Source organism: Eublepharis macularius, chromosome 4, assembly GCF_028583425.1.
Source record: "Eublepharis macularius isolate TG4126 chromosome 4, MPM_Emac_v1.0, whole genome shotgun sequence".
NCBI classification, from domain to species: domain Eukaryota; kingdom Metazoa; phylum Chordata; class Lepidosauria; order Squamata; family Eublepharidae; genus Eublepharis; species Eublepharis macularius.
In genome coordinates this window covers 28,620,330-28,633,448 of record NC_072793.1, presented here as the reverse complement: position 1 = coordinate 28,633,448, position 13,119 = coordinate 28,620,330, and the positions used below count along the sequence as shown (strand labels likewise).

General features: G+C 42.5%; 1 protein-coding gene across 4 annotated transcripts in view; it reads right to left on the bottom strand.

Moving 5' to 3' along the window:
- SPAG9 (sperm associated antigen 9) overlaps positions 1 to 12,360 on the bottom strand; it is a 113,628-nt gene extending 101,268 nt beyond the window's left edge. For all 4 annotated transcript variants that reach the window (XM_054976190.1, XM_054976192.1, XM_054976191.1 and 1 more), the window contains exons 1-2: positions 11,907 to 12,360; positions 6,284 to 6,404 (exon numbers count right to left, since the gene is read on the bottom strand). In XM_054976190.1, the coding sequence (XP_054832165.1) occupies positions 6,284 to 6,404; positions 11,907 to 12,212 (427 nt within the window). In that variant the 5' untranslated portion in view covers positions 12,213 to 12,360. The remainder of the gene's footprint in view (positions 1 to 6,283; positions 6,405 to 11,906) is intronic.
- Between the last annotated feature and the right edge of the window lie 759 nt (positions 12,361 to 13,119).

Here is a 13,119-nt window from a genome sequence, read left to right as displayed (position 1 = left end):
CTCTCCTCACCTGGGATGATTATCATCTCACAATACCGTACAGATATATATACGGTAGCTAGGGATAAAAACTAAATGAAGTCAAACTACCCAATCCTAAATATTTCGGGGGATAATGTGGTGTTTCTCAAACAGGAGTCCAGGGACCTATGGGAGCCCATGAATGTAATCCAGCGTTGTCCACAAGTAAGGAAAAAGGCTCTTCTCATGCCCATCTGGCTAACATGAAATGAAACCCTCCCAGTTTTATTTATTTATTTGTCATTTATAGTCTACCTTTCTCGCTGACACTCAAGGCAGATTACATAGTGTGAGATCAGTACAATCAGTATCAAGGACATTTCCATAAACAATGCCATAGGGTAAATAAATACAAGTTTACAAAGACATCACATTAGCAAGGATCCAATACAGAGTTGAAAAAATGCTGGAGCAGAACATAATCAATTCTAGGACTGACATTAGGTAACATAAAACACAGGTAGTATATAGGAGTACATACTCAAAGCAACAGATAATATGCAAGGCAACATACTGGTGAAGTCTATCATCCCTATCATCCCTATCAAAGCATCTGAGACCCCCCCTCCCTACAACCTTCCTGATTAAAAAGCTATTTTGAAAAATTCAGTTTTACATCGTTTGCAGAAATCCAGGAAAGTGCGGGGTCTCCTGACTTCCTCAGGCAGGCCGTTCCACAGAGTAGGGGCCACACAGAGAAAACCCATGTGAAGGCTTGGCACCTACAAGAGACCCAGTTCAGATGAGCAAAACTACCGTAGAGGGACATAGGGAGGAAGGCTGTCCCGTAGGTATACAAGACCAAGGCCATGAAAAGCTTTTTATGTAATAACCTCGAACTGAGCACAGTAACTGATAGCCAATGGAGTGACTTTAGGATGGGAGTGATGTTCATGCTCCTGCTCACTCCATTTTATACCAGCATTTTACAGCAGTTGGAGCCGCCTAACTTAGATGGGAGACCTATGTACAGTGCGTTACAATACTCAAGTTTTGATGTTACCATAGCATGTACTCAAGTTTTGATGTTACCATACTATAGCATAGAAGGTGGCCAGGTCAGCTGCGTCAAGGTAAGAAGCCATCTTCCAGGCTAGAGTGAGGTTGCAGAAAGCATTTTTTGAGGCTGCCTTAATATGTTTTTCTAGTAGTAGCACTGGATCCAATATATCCCCATGGCTCTTAACCGAGTCTTCAAGGGTCAAACTCCATCGAAAGTGGGGAGTACAATGTCCTTCAAGATCTCTGTCTGCCCAACATGCATCACTTCAGTCTTGTCTGGTTTCCATTTCAATTTGTTCTTTTTCAGCTATTTCACCACAGCTGTCAGGCAGCAATCCAAGATATCTACTGCATCCTGTGGGGACCTGGATAGCAAGATATAGGGTGTCATCTCCATATTGATGACATCCAACCCCATAGCTGTGAATGAGTTCTCCTAAAGGCTTTATGCAGAGGTTGGATAACATGGGAGACAAGATTGTGCCCTGCAGAACCCCGCAAGATAGTTCCTATTCTGGAGATAGCTGATCTAATTGGTTTACTAGGAAGGGGGCAGGGACACTGTACCTCAAAGGAAGGAGGAGTTGAATTCTCTCTTTGAAAGGGTAGGAGCTCAGAGAATTGTCACCACCTGGAATCACCTAGCCTGCTTCTTGATTCTCTCAGTGCACTAGCCAGAAAATGCACTGATTTACCAAATGCTCAGCCACAGGAACTCTAATTGGCTGTGGCAATAAGGAGATGCAGTCCTAAAGCAGTCGTTATAGTTACGGCCAGTATAAAAGTACATTGGAAAATGAAGTGAAAAATCAGTGCAAACGGTTTCTGAACATTCACTCTGCATCCACAGACAATAACATACTTTCAACAGAATATCAGAAATTCAGGTTTTGTGCAATGCTGTTCTTTTTCTATATGAGCAGTTCTGAAAAAAATATTTCGAGCCCCTTCTCACCCCCTTAAGCTAAATTCTAGCGAGCTGTTATTAACCAATAAGGAAGTTTCTTGCAGACGCCCAAGCAGTCCTTTCCAATGCAGAGGTAAAATTGATCAGAACTTGCATCAATCCCTTTTGAGTTATGGCTGTACTGAACTAGCTACCCTCCAAGACCTGATCATATATGAATATCTTTTTTAAGCTTGCTTTTACACTGTAACTAATATGGTTCTCACTGTATTGCTTTGAGAGAGCAGGAGGATAGCAGCCTCCGTGGGGTATGCATGGCTTCCTATTCACACTTGGAAAAATCAGATGTCTGGCCTATTTAAAGATCAAAAGAGGGAGAGGGGGAGGGCTTGAGATCCAAAAACTTGACATCAAAATGGACATATACATCAAAATGTATACGTGAGTCGGATGTGACGTTTATTACCAGATTCGTATTCTGTTAATTGCACTACTCATTTCAGATGCCAACCAGGCTCTAAACACAATGTATAAAAAATTCATCACAGTTTTACTGCAGTTTCAACAGGCAGTTTTACTTACTCCATAAAAAAACCAAATCTTTCCTTTCAAATCTTGTCAAAATTTACCAAATAGAGCTCTTCCCCTTAAGATCTACTATGTTAATTAATAGCATGTTAAACTCAGGGGTCATTTCGTAGAAAAAAAGCTGGAGAAACTCATTAGCATAGCTCATTAGCATATGCCACGCCTCTTGCCATTACCGGAGATGTGTCATTAGTATAACTGATTTGCATATGCCACACCCCCTGACATCACCTATTCTGGCTGTTTTGGACCCACTCCTGGCCATTCGGGGCTGAAATTGGGGCCAAAATGGCAAAAAGGGGCTGAAAATGGCTGAAAAGGGGCCCAAAACGGTCAGGATCGGGCCACTGATGAGCGGGAGAGTGATCCACCACCCATCAGAGATCCAATCTGGGCCGTTTCTACCCCAATCCAGGCCGAAACGGGCCCCAAATGGCCAAAAGTCAGGTGAGTGGGGCCACCTTACATGTGACCTCTTTGGGGAACTGCCGGAACTGCGTTCCTGTGCATTCCCCCTCGAAATGAGCCCTGGTTAACCTTAAAAGGATTATCTTTCTGAGAAGGAAAAAAAAATATTCCTCCACAATACAAGTGCCCACTTCTTCTCCCTCACCAACCATTTTTGCAAGAAAATATAACATTCATGAGCTAAATCGAAATCCACACCACCAGACTAATAGGTAGTATACTGATACAGTGACAGCTTCTATTACCCCTTCTCCTGCCTTGTTCCACTAACAGGCAAGCCTGCACTGCTCCCAGTATACCTATTACAATGTACCATGCTCAAACAGAATCTTTGCCATTTCAAGTTCAATAAGTAATCCTGATATGCCTGTAAAAACCAATAGAGAAAGTGTGCACATTAATGTCTCTATATGTCAAATGCTTTTGATTTAAAACATTTTAGGACATCTACTGACACACACAAGCCCTAAATGAGCAATCTGATCAAATCAGGGAGTATTCAGAATTGGTAATACTTCTCTAAACCACCTTGACTCACTTTTCGTTTCCTTTCTAATTAGGCAAAGCAAGGCTTCAAATAGCCCCCTTAAAGCTGAAATTATATTTCTAAAAAAAGGGGGGTACTAAGAACAAATATGTAATCATCAAAGAATGAATCCTTGCCCTCAAGAGAAGATGGCATCCGGCAAAAGGCTGAGTGTGTAGCTTGCTGATATGAAGATAATTTTTTAACTTTTTGGAATGCTTTTCCTCTATCAAGATCAAAGAATGATAGTTAAAATAAATTTAATTCTTTCCCCATACCTGCTGTAAAAAATTAGTCCAGTCTACCTTACAGGGCCAGGACAAATTAATGTTCCCTGTCCTTAACTGTGGCATGGCACCTCCCCTCCTCCAGACCTTCCGGCATATAACAAATTCTCTTCCATGTGTTCACCCCTCGAGTCTTAATTTTCTTGTAATACTTCAGCCACAATGTTCCTCACAGCTAGCAACAAGCAGAATTCACACTTAATTAGGATTTTTAAGTAGCCTTAATCTCTGGTTCCAAATCCTATTTAAGAATTAGCATTCAATGTTATTCAAAATTAAGGCTTCCAGGAATTCATGCAGAAGGGATGGGACACACGATCCTACACAGCCCGTTATACCTTGCAAGCCCCAGAAGCTCATTTTGAGGATAAGATTCAATGGTAGATTCCTTCAAGAAAGGGGGGATAATATTATTGCCAATTCTAAAATAGCAAAACCTTTATCACTGGTTTGATAAAGCAAACAAAACCCCAAATTAGTCAGCATTCAAAGAGCCATGGAAGTATTTCTAGCAATACAAAGGGCAGTTACAGGTAGAGAATAACAACCAAAGCAATAATCCCTGCAACAACACTATACCCACTATCAATCAATGTTCTTCATACAAATGCAAATGCAACAGTATAACTACTTATGTTTATCATACACAAGCCCCTAGTCCCGGGCAAAGAACCTCAATACCATGTTTCAATGTTTGCACATTTACAGAACGGAATACATGACTTAATATGCATAAACATATAGGAGGTTATTTACAAATAACAATCTGGGGTTGTTCCACACCAGCTGAAGACCAAGCGAGAGAAGTGGTCGTGAAACTGATGTGCTGTATATTAGTGAGTGGAATGCTGTAGGGGGATGTAACATATACTGTAGAAATAATGTGGATGGTATTGTACATATTGATGTTTATTTTACAGAAGAACGTAAGTTTCCTGTGAAAAAGACATGTGCCGAAACAGGAGAGTATCCGGAGTCCTGTTGGGAAATTCTGGAGGGGGATTTACCCGTGTTAGAGTCTACGGGATTCCTCAATTTACAAGTTCTTCGGTTTTTGAAATTCAACGTTGGGCTGAAGATAAGCCTAACACAAGTTCTTCAGTTTTTGAGTTCTTCAGTTAAGGCTGAAGAGGAGCCTTATATGGACTAACTTACAGGGGTTACCCCACTAAGAAAGAACTGTATTATAGGGGTTTCCCTGAGGAATTGGGGCTATAAATTGTTTTCCCTAAGATATTGGGACATAACAGATTGTTATTTGTAAATAACCTCCTATATGTTTATGCATATTAAGTCATATAAATGTGCAAACACTGAAACATTGTATTGAGGTTTTTTGTCCGGGACTAGGGGCTTGTGTATGATAAACGTAAGTAGTTATACTGTTGCATTTGCATTTGTATGAAGAACATTGATTGATAGTGGGTATAGTGTTGTTGCAGGGATTATTGCTTTGGTTGTTATGGAACTATTTCTGTCAGCCCAAGAGGGTTCAGATTTAGCTTTCTCAAATTGAGAAGCTTTCAGAGACTGTATGAAAGTCAGCTGTGGGAAGAAAAGAAGTACACGCCTCTAATGCACTAGCCAGCTATTTAGGAAAAGTAAAGACACTCTTCCTGTTTCGGTGAGCCTCTATAGTTCTTGGTTTCTCAGAAGCAGACTGATCGAACGGTGCAAGGTTCTATCCTCCAGTGCCCCCTACTAGCCACAGAAGAGCTGATATACACTTTCAGAAAATAATTAAATTTAGAAAATACAGATGAAGGACTATTATGACTCAGTGCCTCTAACGTGAAAGAATTCACTGCCTATGAAAAGCTGGTCAGCCTGGGTTCTAGATTATCTTTCAACGTGCTAACTCTATGCAGCATGTATATGATGCTTTGATAACAGATAATAGAGTTATTAAGGTAATATGATTCTTGTATTTGAGAGAACCATAGGCTTGCCAAAGGCCACACCGTAATACTATGGAAGAGCTGGGACAGTGCTACTCCATGATTAACAGAGCAGTCTCTTAGCCACTATACTTGCACAGAGGGGAACACTTAATCATGTCATTCACCGGCTGCATTCTAATGTGCAGCAGTCCCAGAAGGCTCATGTGCCATGACTTTTCTACATGAGTAGATCAGCACAATCAAGGAACGGTTAAACGATCTCTCACAGGACATCTTTCTTCAATTATACTTTCAGAAATACCTGGAAATTTCCTGTAAGATGCTATCAGTGCCATCCGACAGAATGAGACAAAATACATTTGACTGCTAGGGGAAAAATCATTAAAAGACTGGTTAGCTACTTAGCTCATTTGCATTGGCTGCAAAATAAGAGATAGTCAGGTATACATTTATCAACAAGGATGAAACATACCAATTAACACAGTGATAACCATTCTATTTTCTATAGAAACAGGTGTGAAAAATGCATGCAAACCATACAAGAGAGGGCAAGATAGAATCTTGTTTATTTATTCCTACTTACTTTGATCAGCATAGTTTTTTGCTTTCAGTTCAAGTTGCCGAGTTTGTGACTCTAAAGCTTCGACTCTTATCTGCAGCTCCTTTTTTTCTTGTTCTTGAGAATCTTCAAATTCAATAAATTTCTGATGAGAAGAAAAATGTAAACCACAGTTAAATATACCTGCAAATGTATATTGATATATTTTATCTTCATAGAATGTTTCGAACATTCTCTGAACCAATTTCGGTTTTGGAACCATTCTACATTCTACTAGGTGTCAGATCAACAGTGCCTCCATGGACTGATATAACATAGGTTGCAACACCAACCAACCCATTAAGTATTCTATTTCGGTTTATAACGTTTATTGTGAGCTATCTTTAGGGTCCCATCAGGACTAAAAAGGTAGGATACACTCAAAATGCATACTCCTGTATCCTTTCAAGTATTACCCTAGATTAGCTAGCAATTTGGATTCTTATATTGTAAGTCTCCAAAGTAATGTCAATCAGTGTTTACTGACTTGGTTTTGATTCCACAACTGAAACTGAACCCAGAAAAAAAAACAGAAGTGATGAGAAGGCTGACATGGCTGATCTGGCCACCTGGATCCATGCTGTGGTAACACCAAAACTTGACTACTGTAAGGCAGTCTACATAGGTCTCCCCTCAAAGTCAATTTGGAGACTCCAACTGGTGTGGAACAAACACCACAGCTCAGTTATTATTGGAAGCTAGGTGGAGCGTGCATAGTACTCCCATTCTGTAGTCCCTCCATTAGCTTTCCATCAGTTACCGGGCTCAATTCAAGGTTTTGGTTATCACATACAAAGCCCTTCATGATGTTGGTCCCTCATATCTGTGGGACCACCTCTCTCCTACACTCTACCACAGCAGCTTTTCTCATTTGAACAGGGCCTTCTGCAGGTGTCACCTTGCAAATGGGCAAAATCAACAACTGCCTATACACATGCATTCTCTGTTGCCTATACACATGCATTCCCCAACGTTTAGAAAGGACTGCCTGATGAGGTTAGGAGGGCTCTTAGTCTCCTGGTTTTCCACAAACTGTTCAAAACTGAATTATTCAGGAGGGCTTTTTTACATGAATAGGAGTTCTGGGCTGTCAAGAAAATGGTTCAAATAGATGTATTGGTAAAGAGAGGGACTATAGCTTATACCACTGCATACTGTCTGTTGCTGTAAGTATGTTCCTACTGGATAATTTCTGTGCTGTGTAATATGTTATGTTTAATTACTTATGCTTTGTTTCAGCGGCATATCAAATTTCTGCTTGTTTTCAAATTTCTACAAATTTTGCATTTGCACACCCTATTGCATTGTTTATTGAATGTCCCACCTGTTGACTGTGTTGACCTACATTGAGTAATCTGCCATGAGGTTCAGTGAGAAAGGCAGACTATAATTAACATAAATAAATATTTATGCAAGTACTGCAGTAAATTAGCTCCATTTGCATGAACAGAATGGCATATTCATTCATACAAGGATGGAAATTTCCACCAATTCACCTGTGCCTTCAGTGCCACCCTTCCTGAGAACCCCACAATCTTCAGGAACAGACTGGGATATCACATGTCTCAACAAGGGAGAATCAAGGAAATACCCGTCCTGCAAGCAGATCTCTGCTTGTGGCTCTTTGGATCCAATTTATCATACATTTTGAAACCATTGCATGCTCTCTCTCATGACAGTTTCCTAAAATGCTTCCTGTGATGGGAATACACAGAAGTGTCAAACAGCTGCTACATGGAATCTGAATTCTGTATGGAAGAAATTCATGGATCACCAAAGAGAAAAATACACATCTGAGTCATTTCTACAGTACAGCCTATGCAGTTGGTGAAATTATTTTCAGAAGCTGTCACACGCCTGGAAAATCCGCTGTACAAAATTGCCTTTATTGAGCCAACTGGTGGTAAAAGATTTAGGGCAACACATGAAAGCTTTAAAGCTACAAGGAACGGTTAGTGTTTATATGGCAAAGCAAGAAAACATGATGCACTGCTTCGAAGTCTTCATTCCCTTTTATCAAAAGAAGTCAGTCCGGTAAGAGTTATCAATACTTCATCGATTTTCTTCTCATTTAAATATTCATACAAACAGTACACAGTACGCTCATCTGAAGTTAAGTTATGCATCATTGCATTTAGGAAATATTAAGTACTAATACAAAAGGCACAACTAAGACCCAGTAGTATTTGCTAGCATAAGAAAGAAATCCTACAAACTTTAAAAGTATAAAAATGATTAATACATTGCAAACCAGGAACTGTCATGGCTGAGTATGTGAGACAACGATACTGCTATTCCAAAAGACTTGATAGACCAGGAGGGTGGGGGTGTTGAAAGTTACCATAACTGAAAGCACATATAATTGCTAACATCCTTCTCCATATAGTCTGCTTTCCTTCTCCCTTCAGTCCCTTACGAATTCTCTCATGTCTGTTACACTGAGCAAGCAATTGTAGTGGGAACCTATTTCTATTCTTTGTATAGTTGTAGTTAATACAAAAAAGAAACTAAGTCATGTTTACTTCTGAAAGAGTGACTGCAGAATTCTCAACTTAAATTACTTGATTCCAGCAGAGCATTTAATTTCCGTTCTTGCCCCACTCCCCTCCATTATTAGTTTCTAATAAGCAACAATACTTGGCTATCAGCATGACATTAAATGAATTTATTAAAGTCTCATTCTCTCATAAAAATAGCAAGCTTATTTAGAGTTAATATTTGTCAAGTTTCAAACTAAGAACACAGGCCAATAAAGCCCAAGTCCAAAAAAATCACATGCCTTAACTTGGCTGCTGCTGGAACTCTAAAATACAAATCCAGTATTGAAATAAAACTGACAGTGCTATTAACAAACTGCATTCTGCCAGTTTACTATGCAAAAGCAGACGTGGATTTTTTGCCAATGAATCACAACCAAAAACTAAGATATTGCTTGTACTAGCTGCTTAAATGCAGCTATGTCACTTGGAGGCTTCTGTAATATGTCTCTGACCTATATTTTTCAGAACTGGTATCATCTCAAATCTGTTCAAGCACAATGTTATGACAGCTGAATAGTGAAATTGTTTGAAGGAGGGTAGATTTTCGGGGTTTAATTACCAATGGCTTAAAAATAAATGCTGAGGAATACCCAGAGAATGTCACTGTCAACCGTGGGTGGAGTTCACTACATCCTTGTAACCTGCCCCTCCACATCTTGGCTGCCATATACACTTACTCAGAATTGTGGTAAGGGGATCCTTTACATATTGGCCTGGATCTGATCCTATCCTGTGACAGTACAGCAGACTCACAAAAGGGAAACTTTTCAGCCTCCCCCCCTAAAAATCATCCTGGCCCCTGGGGGTTAGCCAATCTCCAAAACAGCACAGGTGGACAAAGAGTAGATGTGTTGTTGAAGGTAGGAAAAGGTAGGAAATTAGCAAAAATCACCCCTTTCCTTCCCTACAGTAGGTGTTTCCCACAAATGGCAACTGAGGTTCTTTAACAACTCAATAAGTGACAAGCACTGAAATCCTAAGCAGAGTTACTCCAGTAACTCTACTTAGGATTTAACTCTACTTAGGATTTCACTGTTCAGTATGTTTCTATCAAAGCAATTATTATGGGATACAAAATGCATAACTTTCAGGGTATTTAAAAACAGGATGCAGCTCAGGGGATACCATAAACTATCATACTATCAGCCAGCAATGACCAGAATCAGGCTTCCTGGAAGCATCTAAAGAAAAGGAGAAGTGTCAAATATAGATCACTGCAAGATGCAGGTGACCAAATGATTCAAATGCAACGTAATGCACCACAACCACAGAAGCACTGAAACATGTAATGCACAAGAAACAGACAACCGACAGCAACAGATCATGTACATGCCTCTGCCCATTTTTAATTCTAGAGCATCTCAAATGTAACACGCCTTTACAACTGAAGTGATTTTTTCCATAACGTTCATTTTGCAAAAAAGGTTGTTACTTAACAGTCACATGCAAGCCACTTGCAGATCATCAGATTCTTCTATTTCCTGAAAAATTATGGTACAGTAAACTATACCTCACTGTTTGAAAGATGTAGGAGAACATCTTACTGGTTTTAAGAAACCATATGTACACCACACCACATGTACTAATAATGAAAAATGGAAATGCTTTCCATGGTCTATACTTAGACACAGTCCCATAAGTCAGTAATATTTCCTATTCCTAGCCATCAGTATCAACCTTTTTAGAAATTCAACCACAGGATGTCAGCGCTGATCAAACATAAAAAGTTAGTTTCTGTTTCAAGTTTCAAAAAAAAAGTGACTTCAACAGTAGAGATTACTTCTGCTTTCAGTACTATAATTTGCATCACTCAAAGTAAACAGAACACATGTGAACAGTATGTACAAAAGTTGTCTGCAGCCTCTCCCCTGCTATCAGGGGCTGGATTTGCCCATGTCTGAATCTAAAACCTCATGTATTCAGAAACTGTGCTCTTTCAATTAAAGTCATACTTGACTTTCACTTAAATGCTTCTTTTCTCACAACTGTTTTATGAAAAGTAACAACACAGGATGTAATCCATAACAGAGAGAACAGAAAATAAGAGGGAATGGTGTTTACCCTTTCCACCATTTACCAACAGTTACATTCCCACTTCTAGAGTTACAGGATGTTTCTATCTAGTTTCTTACTAGAAAAGCTGGGACCCAGCACAGAAGGGTAAGCGGCAAATGCAACAGTGTGCCACAGTAGCAATAATACTATTTTCACATAAGATGTCCTTATGTACTTGTAACTGGAACCCAAATACAAGAGAAATGGCATTCACTTTGTTTGTATTTGGTGTCTTTGCTGACATAATACTCAGCTGGATCACCTGTTGCTTAGTTGGGATTCTTTTCATCCATCAGTCCTGAAGACCATCACTATCCTATTCCAAGCAGTGCATTTCAGGCAAGTGTGCACATATCTCTGCCTCACAAATCATTATTTCCCCACTACAAAAGTTATCAGCCCCAAGGTAAAGACACTCTGAACTTCCTTCAGGCTAGGTGAAGATAGACATCCTGACAAGGTAAGAGCAGTCCTGCTGCGTGAAACTAACGTATATCTTAATCAGTATTCAGGAACACTGCTGTGGCACAGTAGTTACTGGTTCAGCTGTGAATCAGCACTCTACTGGTTCGAATCCCACTACTGCCATGAGCTCAGTAGGTGGCCTTGGATAAGCCACTCCTCTCATCCCCAGCTGTATGGTGGAGATAATAATAACACTAACATGTTCACTGCTCTGGGTGAGGCATTATTGTTGTTGTTGTTATTCAAGGCATGGAGAGAGGCAACCCTGGAGCCTTTATCCTCAGAGCCCTGGCTCCTCTCCTGCCCATCGACGTGAGCAACACACACACACCCTGTCGCCGCCTCAGCTTCACTCCGTCTGTGCCAGGGGGACCCAACCAGCTTCCTCTGCCTTCCACCTCACCTCCTTCGCCCCGCAGCCGCCACGCCCTGAGCAGCGTCCAGGGAGCTCCTTCATCCCCCCCCCCCTCAAACTTTCACTCGTTCTCCTCCGGGCTGCCTTGTCAGTCCTCCCTTTCTCGGTACCCGCCCAGGGATCCCCCGCTCACCTCCTCGGCCTGCTTGCGCAGTGCCTTCTCCCGCTCGTACTGGGTGAGGAGCTGCTCGTTGTCGTCCCGCAGCAGCTCCAACTCCACGCTGGTCTCCTGGCTGTGGGCGCAGACCGAGTCCAGGTTCTCCAGCACGGCCACCACCAGCGGCATCAGCTCGGCCACCACCTCCTCGTCGTAGCGCCCGATGAGCCGCTCGAACTCGCGGTAGATGGAACCCGCCAGCCCCGACACCCGCTCCGACATCATGGCCGGGCCGGGGCCGCCCGGGTCCTCCTGGTACACCACGCCGTCCGCCAGCTCCATGGCTTCGGGGCGCGGGGCCGGCCGACCGACTGAGCGGGCCGGACGAGCGGGCGGCGGGCGCCAAGAGCGTCTGTCTGGAGCGGCGGCGAGAGCAGCGCCTCCCTCCGCAGCGGGGCCTGGATTGCAGCTCAGCGCCGACGGGAGGCAGCCCGGCTGACAGGCGCGCGGCACTGACCTCACCCACCGAGCCGAAGGAGGGGACGCGGGGCAGTGACGTCGCCGGGGGAGCGGATACGATTGGGCCCCAGCAGGCGAAGGCGGTGCGGTGACGTCAGAAGGGCCCTAGGAAGACGATAGGCGGGGCTGCTGGCGGAGGAGGTGGGCCTTAGACGTTGATGGGCAGGAGGGGGCGAGGCTGCGGTTCTGAAGGTGGCGCAGGGAGGGAGGGGTGCCAGGTCGGGAAATTCCTGGAGATTTGGGGGTGGAGCCTGGAGAGGGCGGGGTTTGGGAAAGGGAGGGTCCTCACAGGGGTTTCTCCAGGGGAACTGGTCTCTGTTGAGAGGAGATCAGTTGTAATTCCAAGAGATCTCCAGCTACCACCTGGAGGCTGGCAACCCAAGTGCGTGGTGACCCATTCCTGACAGTCCTGTGGAATGGTTGTGCGGGGCTCGCTTCTAAGGACGTGGCCGCCCTCTGCCTACTAGGGTCAACTCAGGTCACGTTTTATTACCCTTCTGGGACATGACAAAATAAACAGGAGGGTTAGTAAAATAGTAAAGAGTCCAGTAGCACCTTTAACACTAACCAACGTTATTGTAGCATAAGCTTTTGAGAATCACAGCTCTCTTCATCAGACGTAACAGGAGAGTTAGAGACACCTTAAGGTTGACCTTTTGTGTACACCTCATTCAAGTGATCGGGTACAACAACATTAAAAAGAGCATCACTTATTGTGTGGCGGCTATGA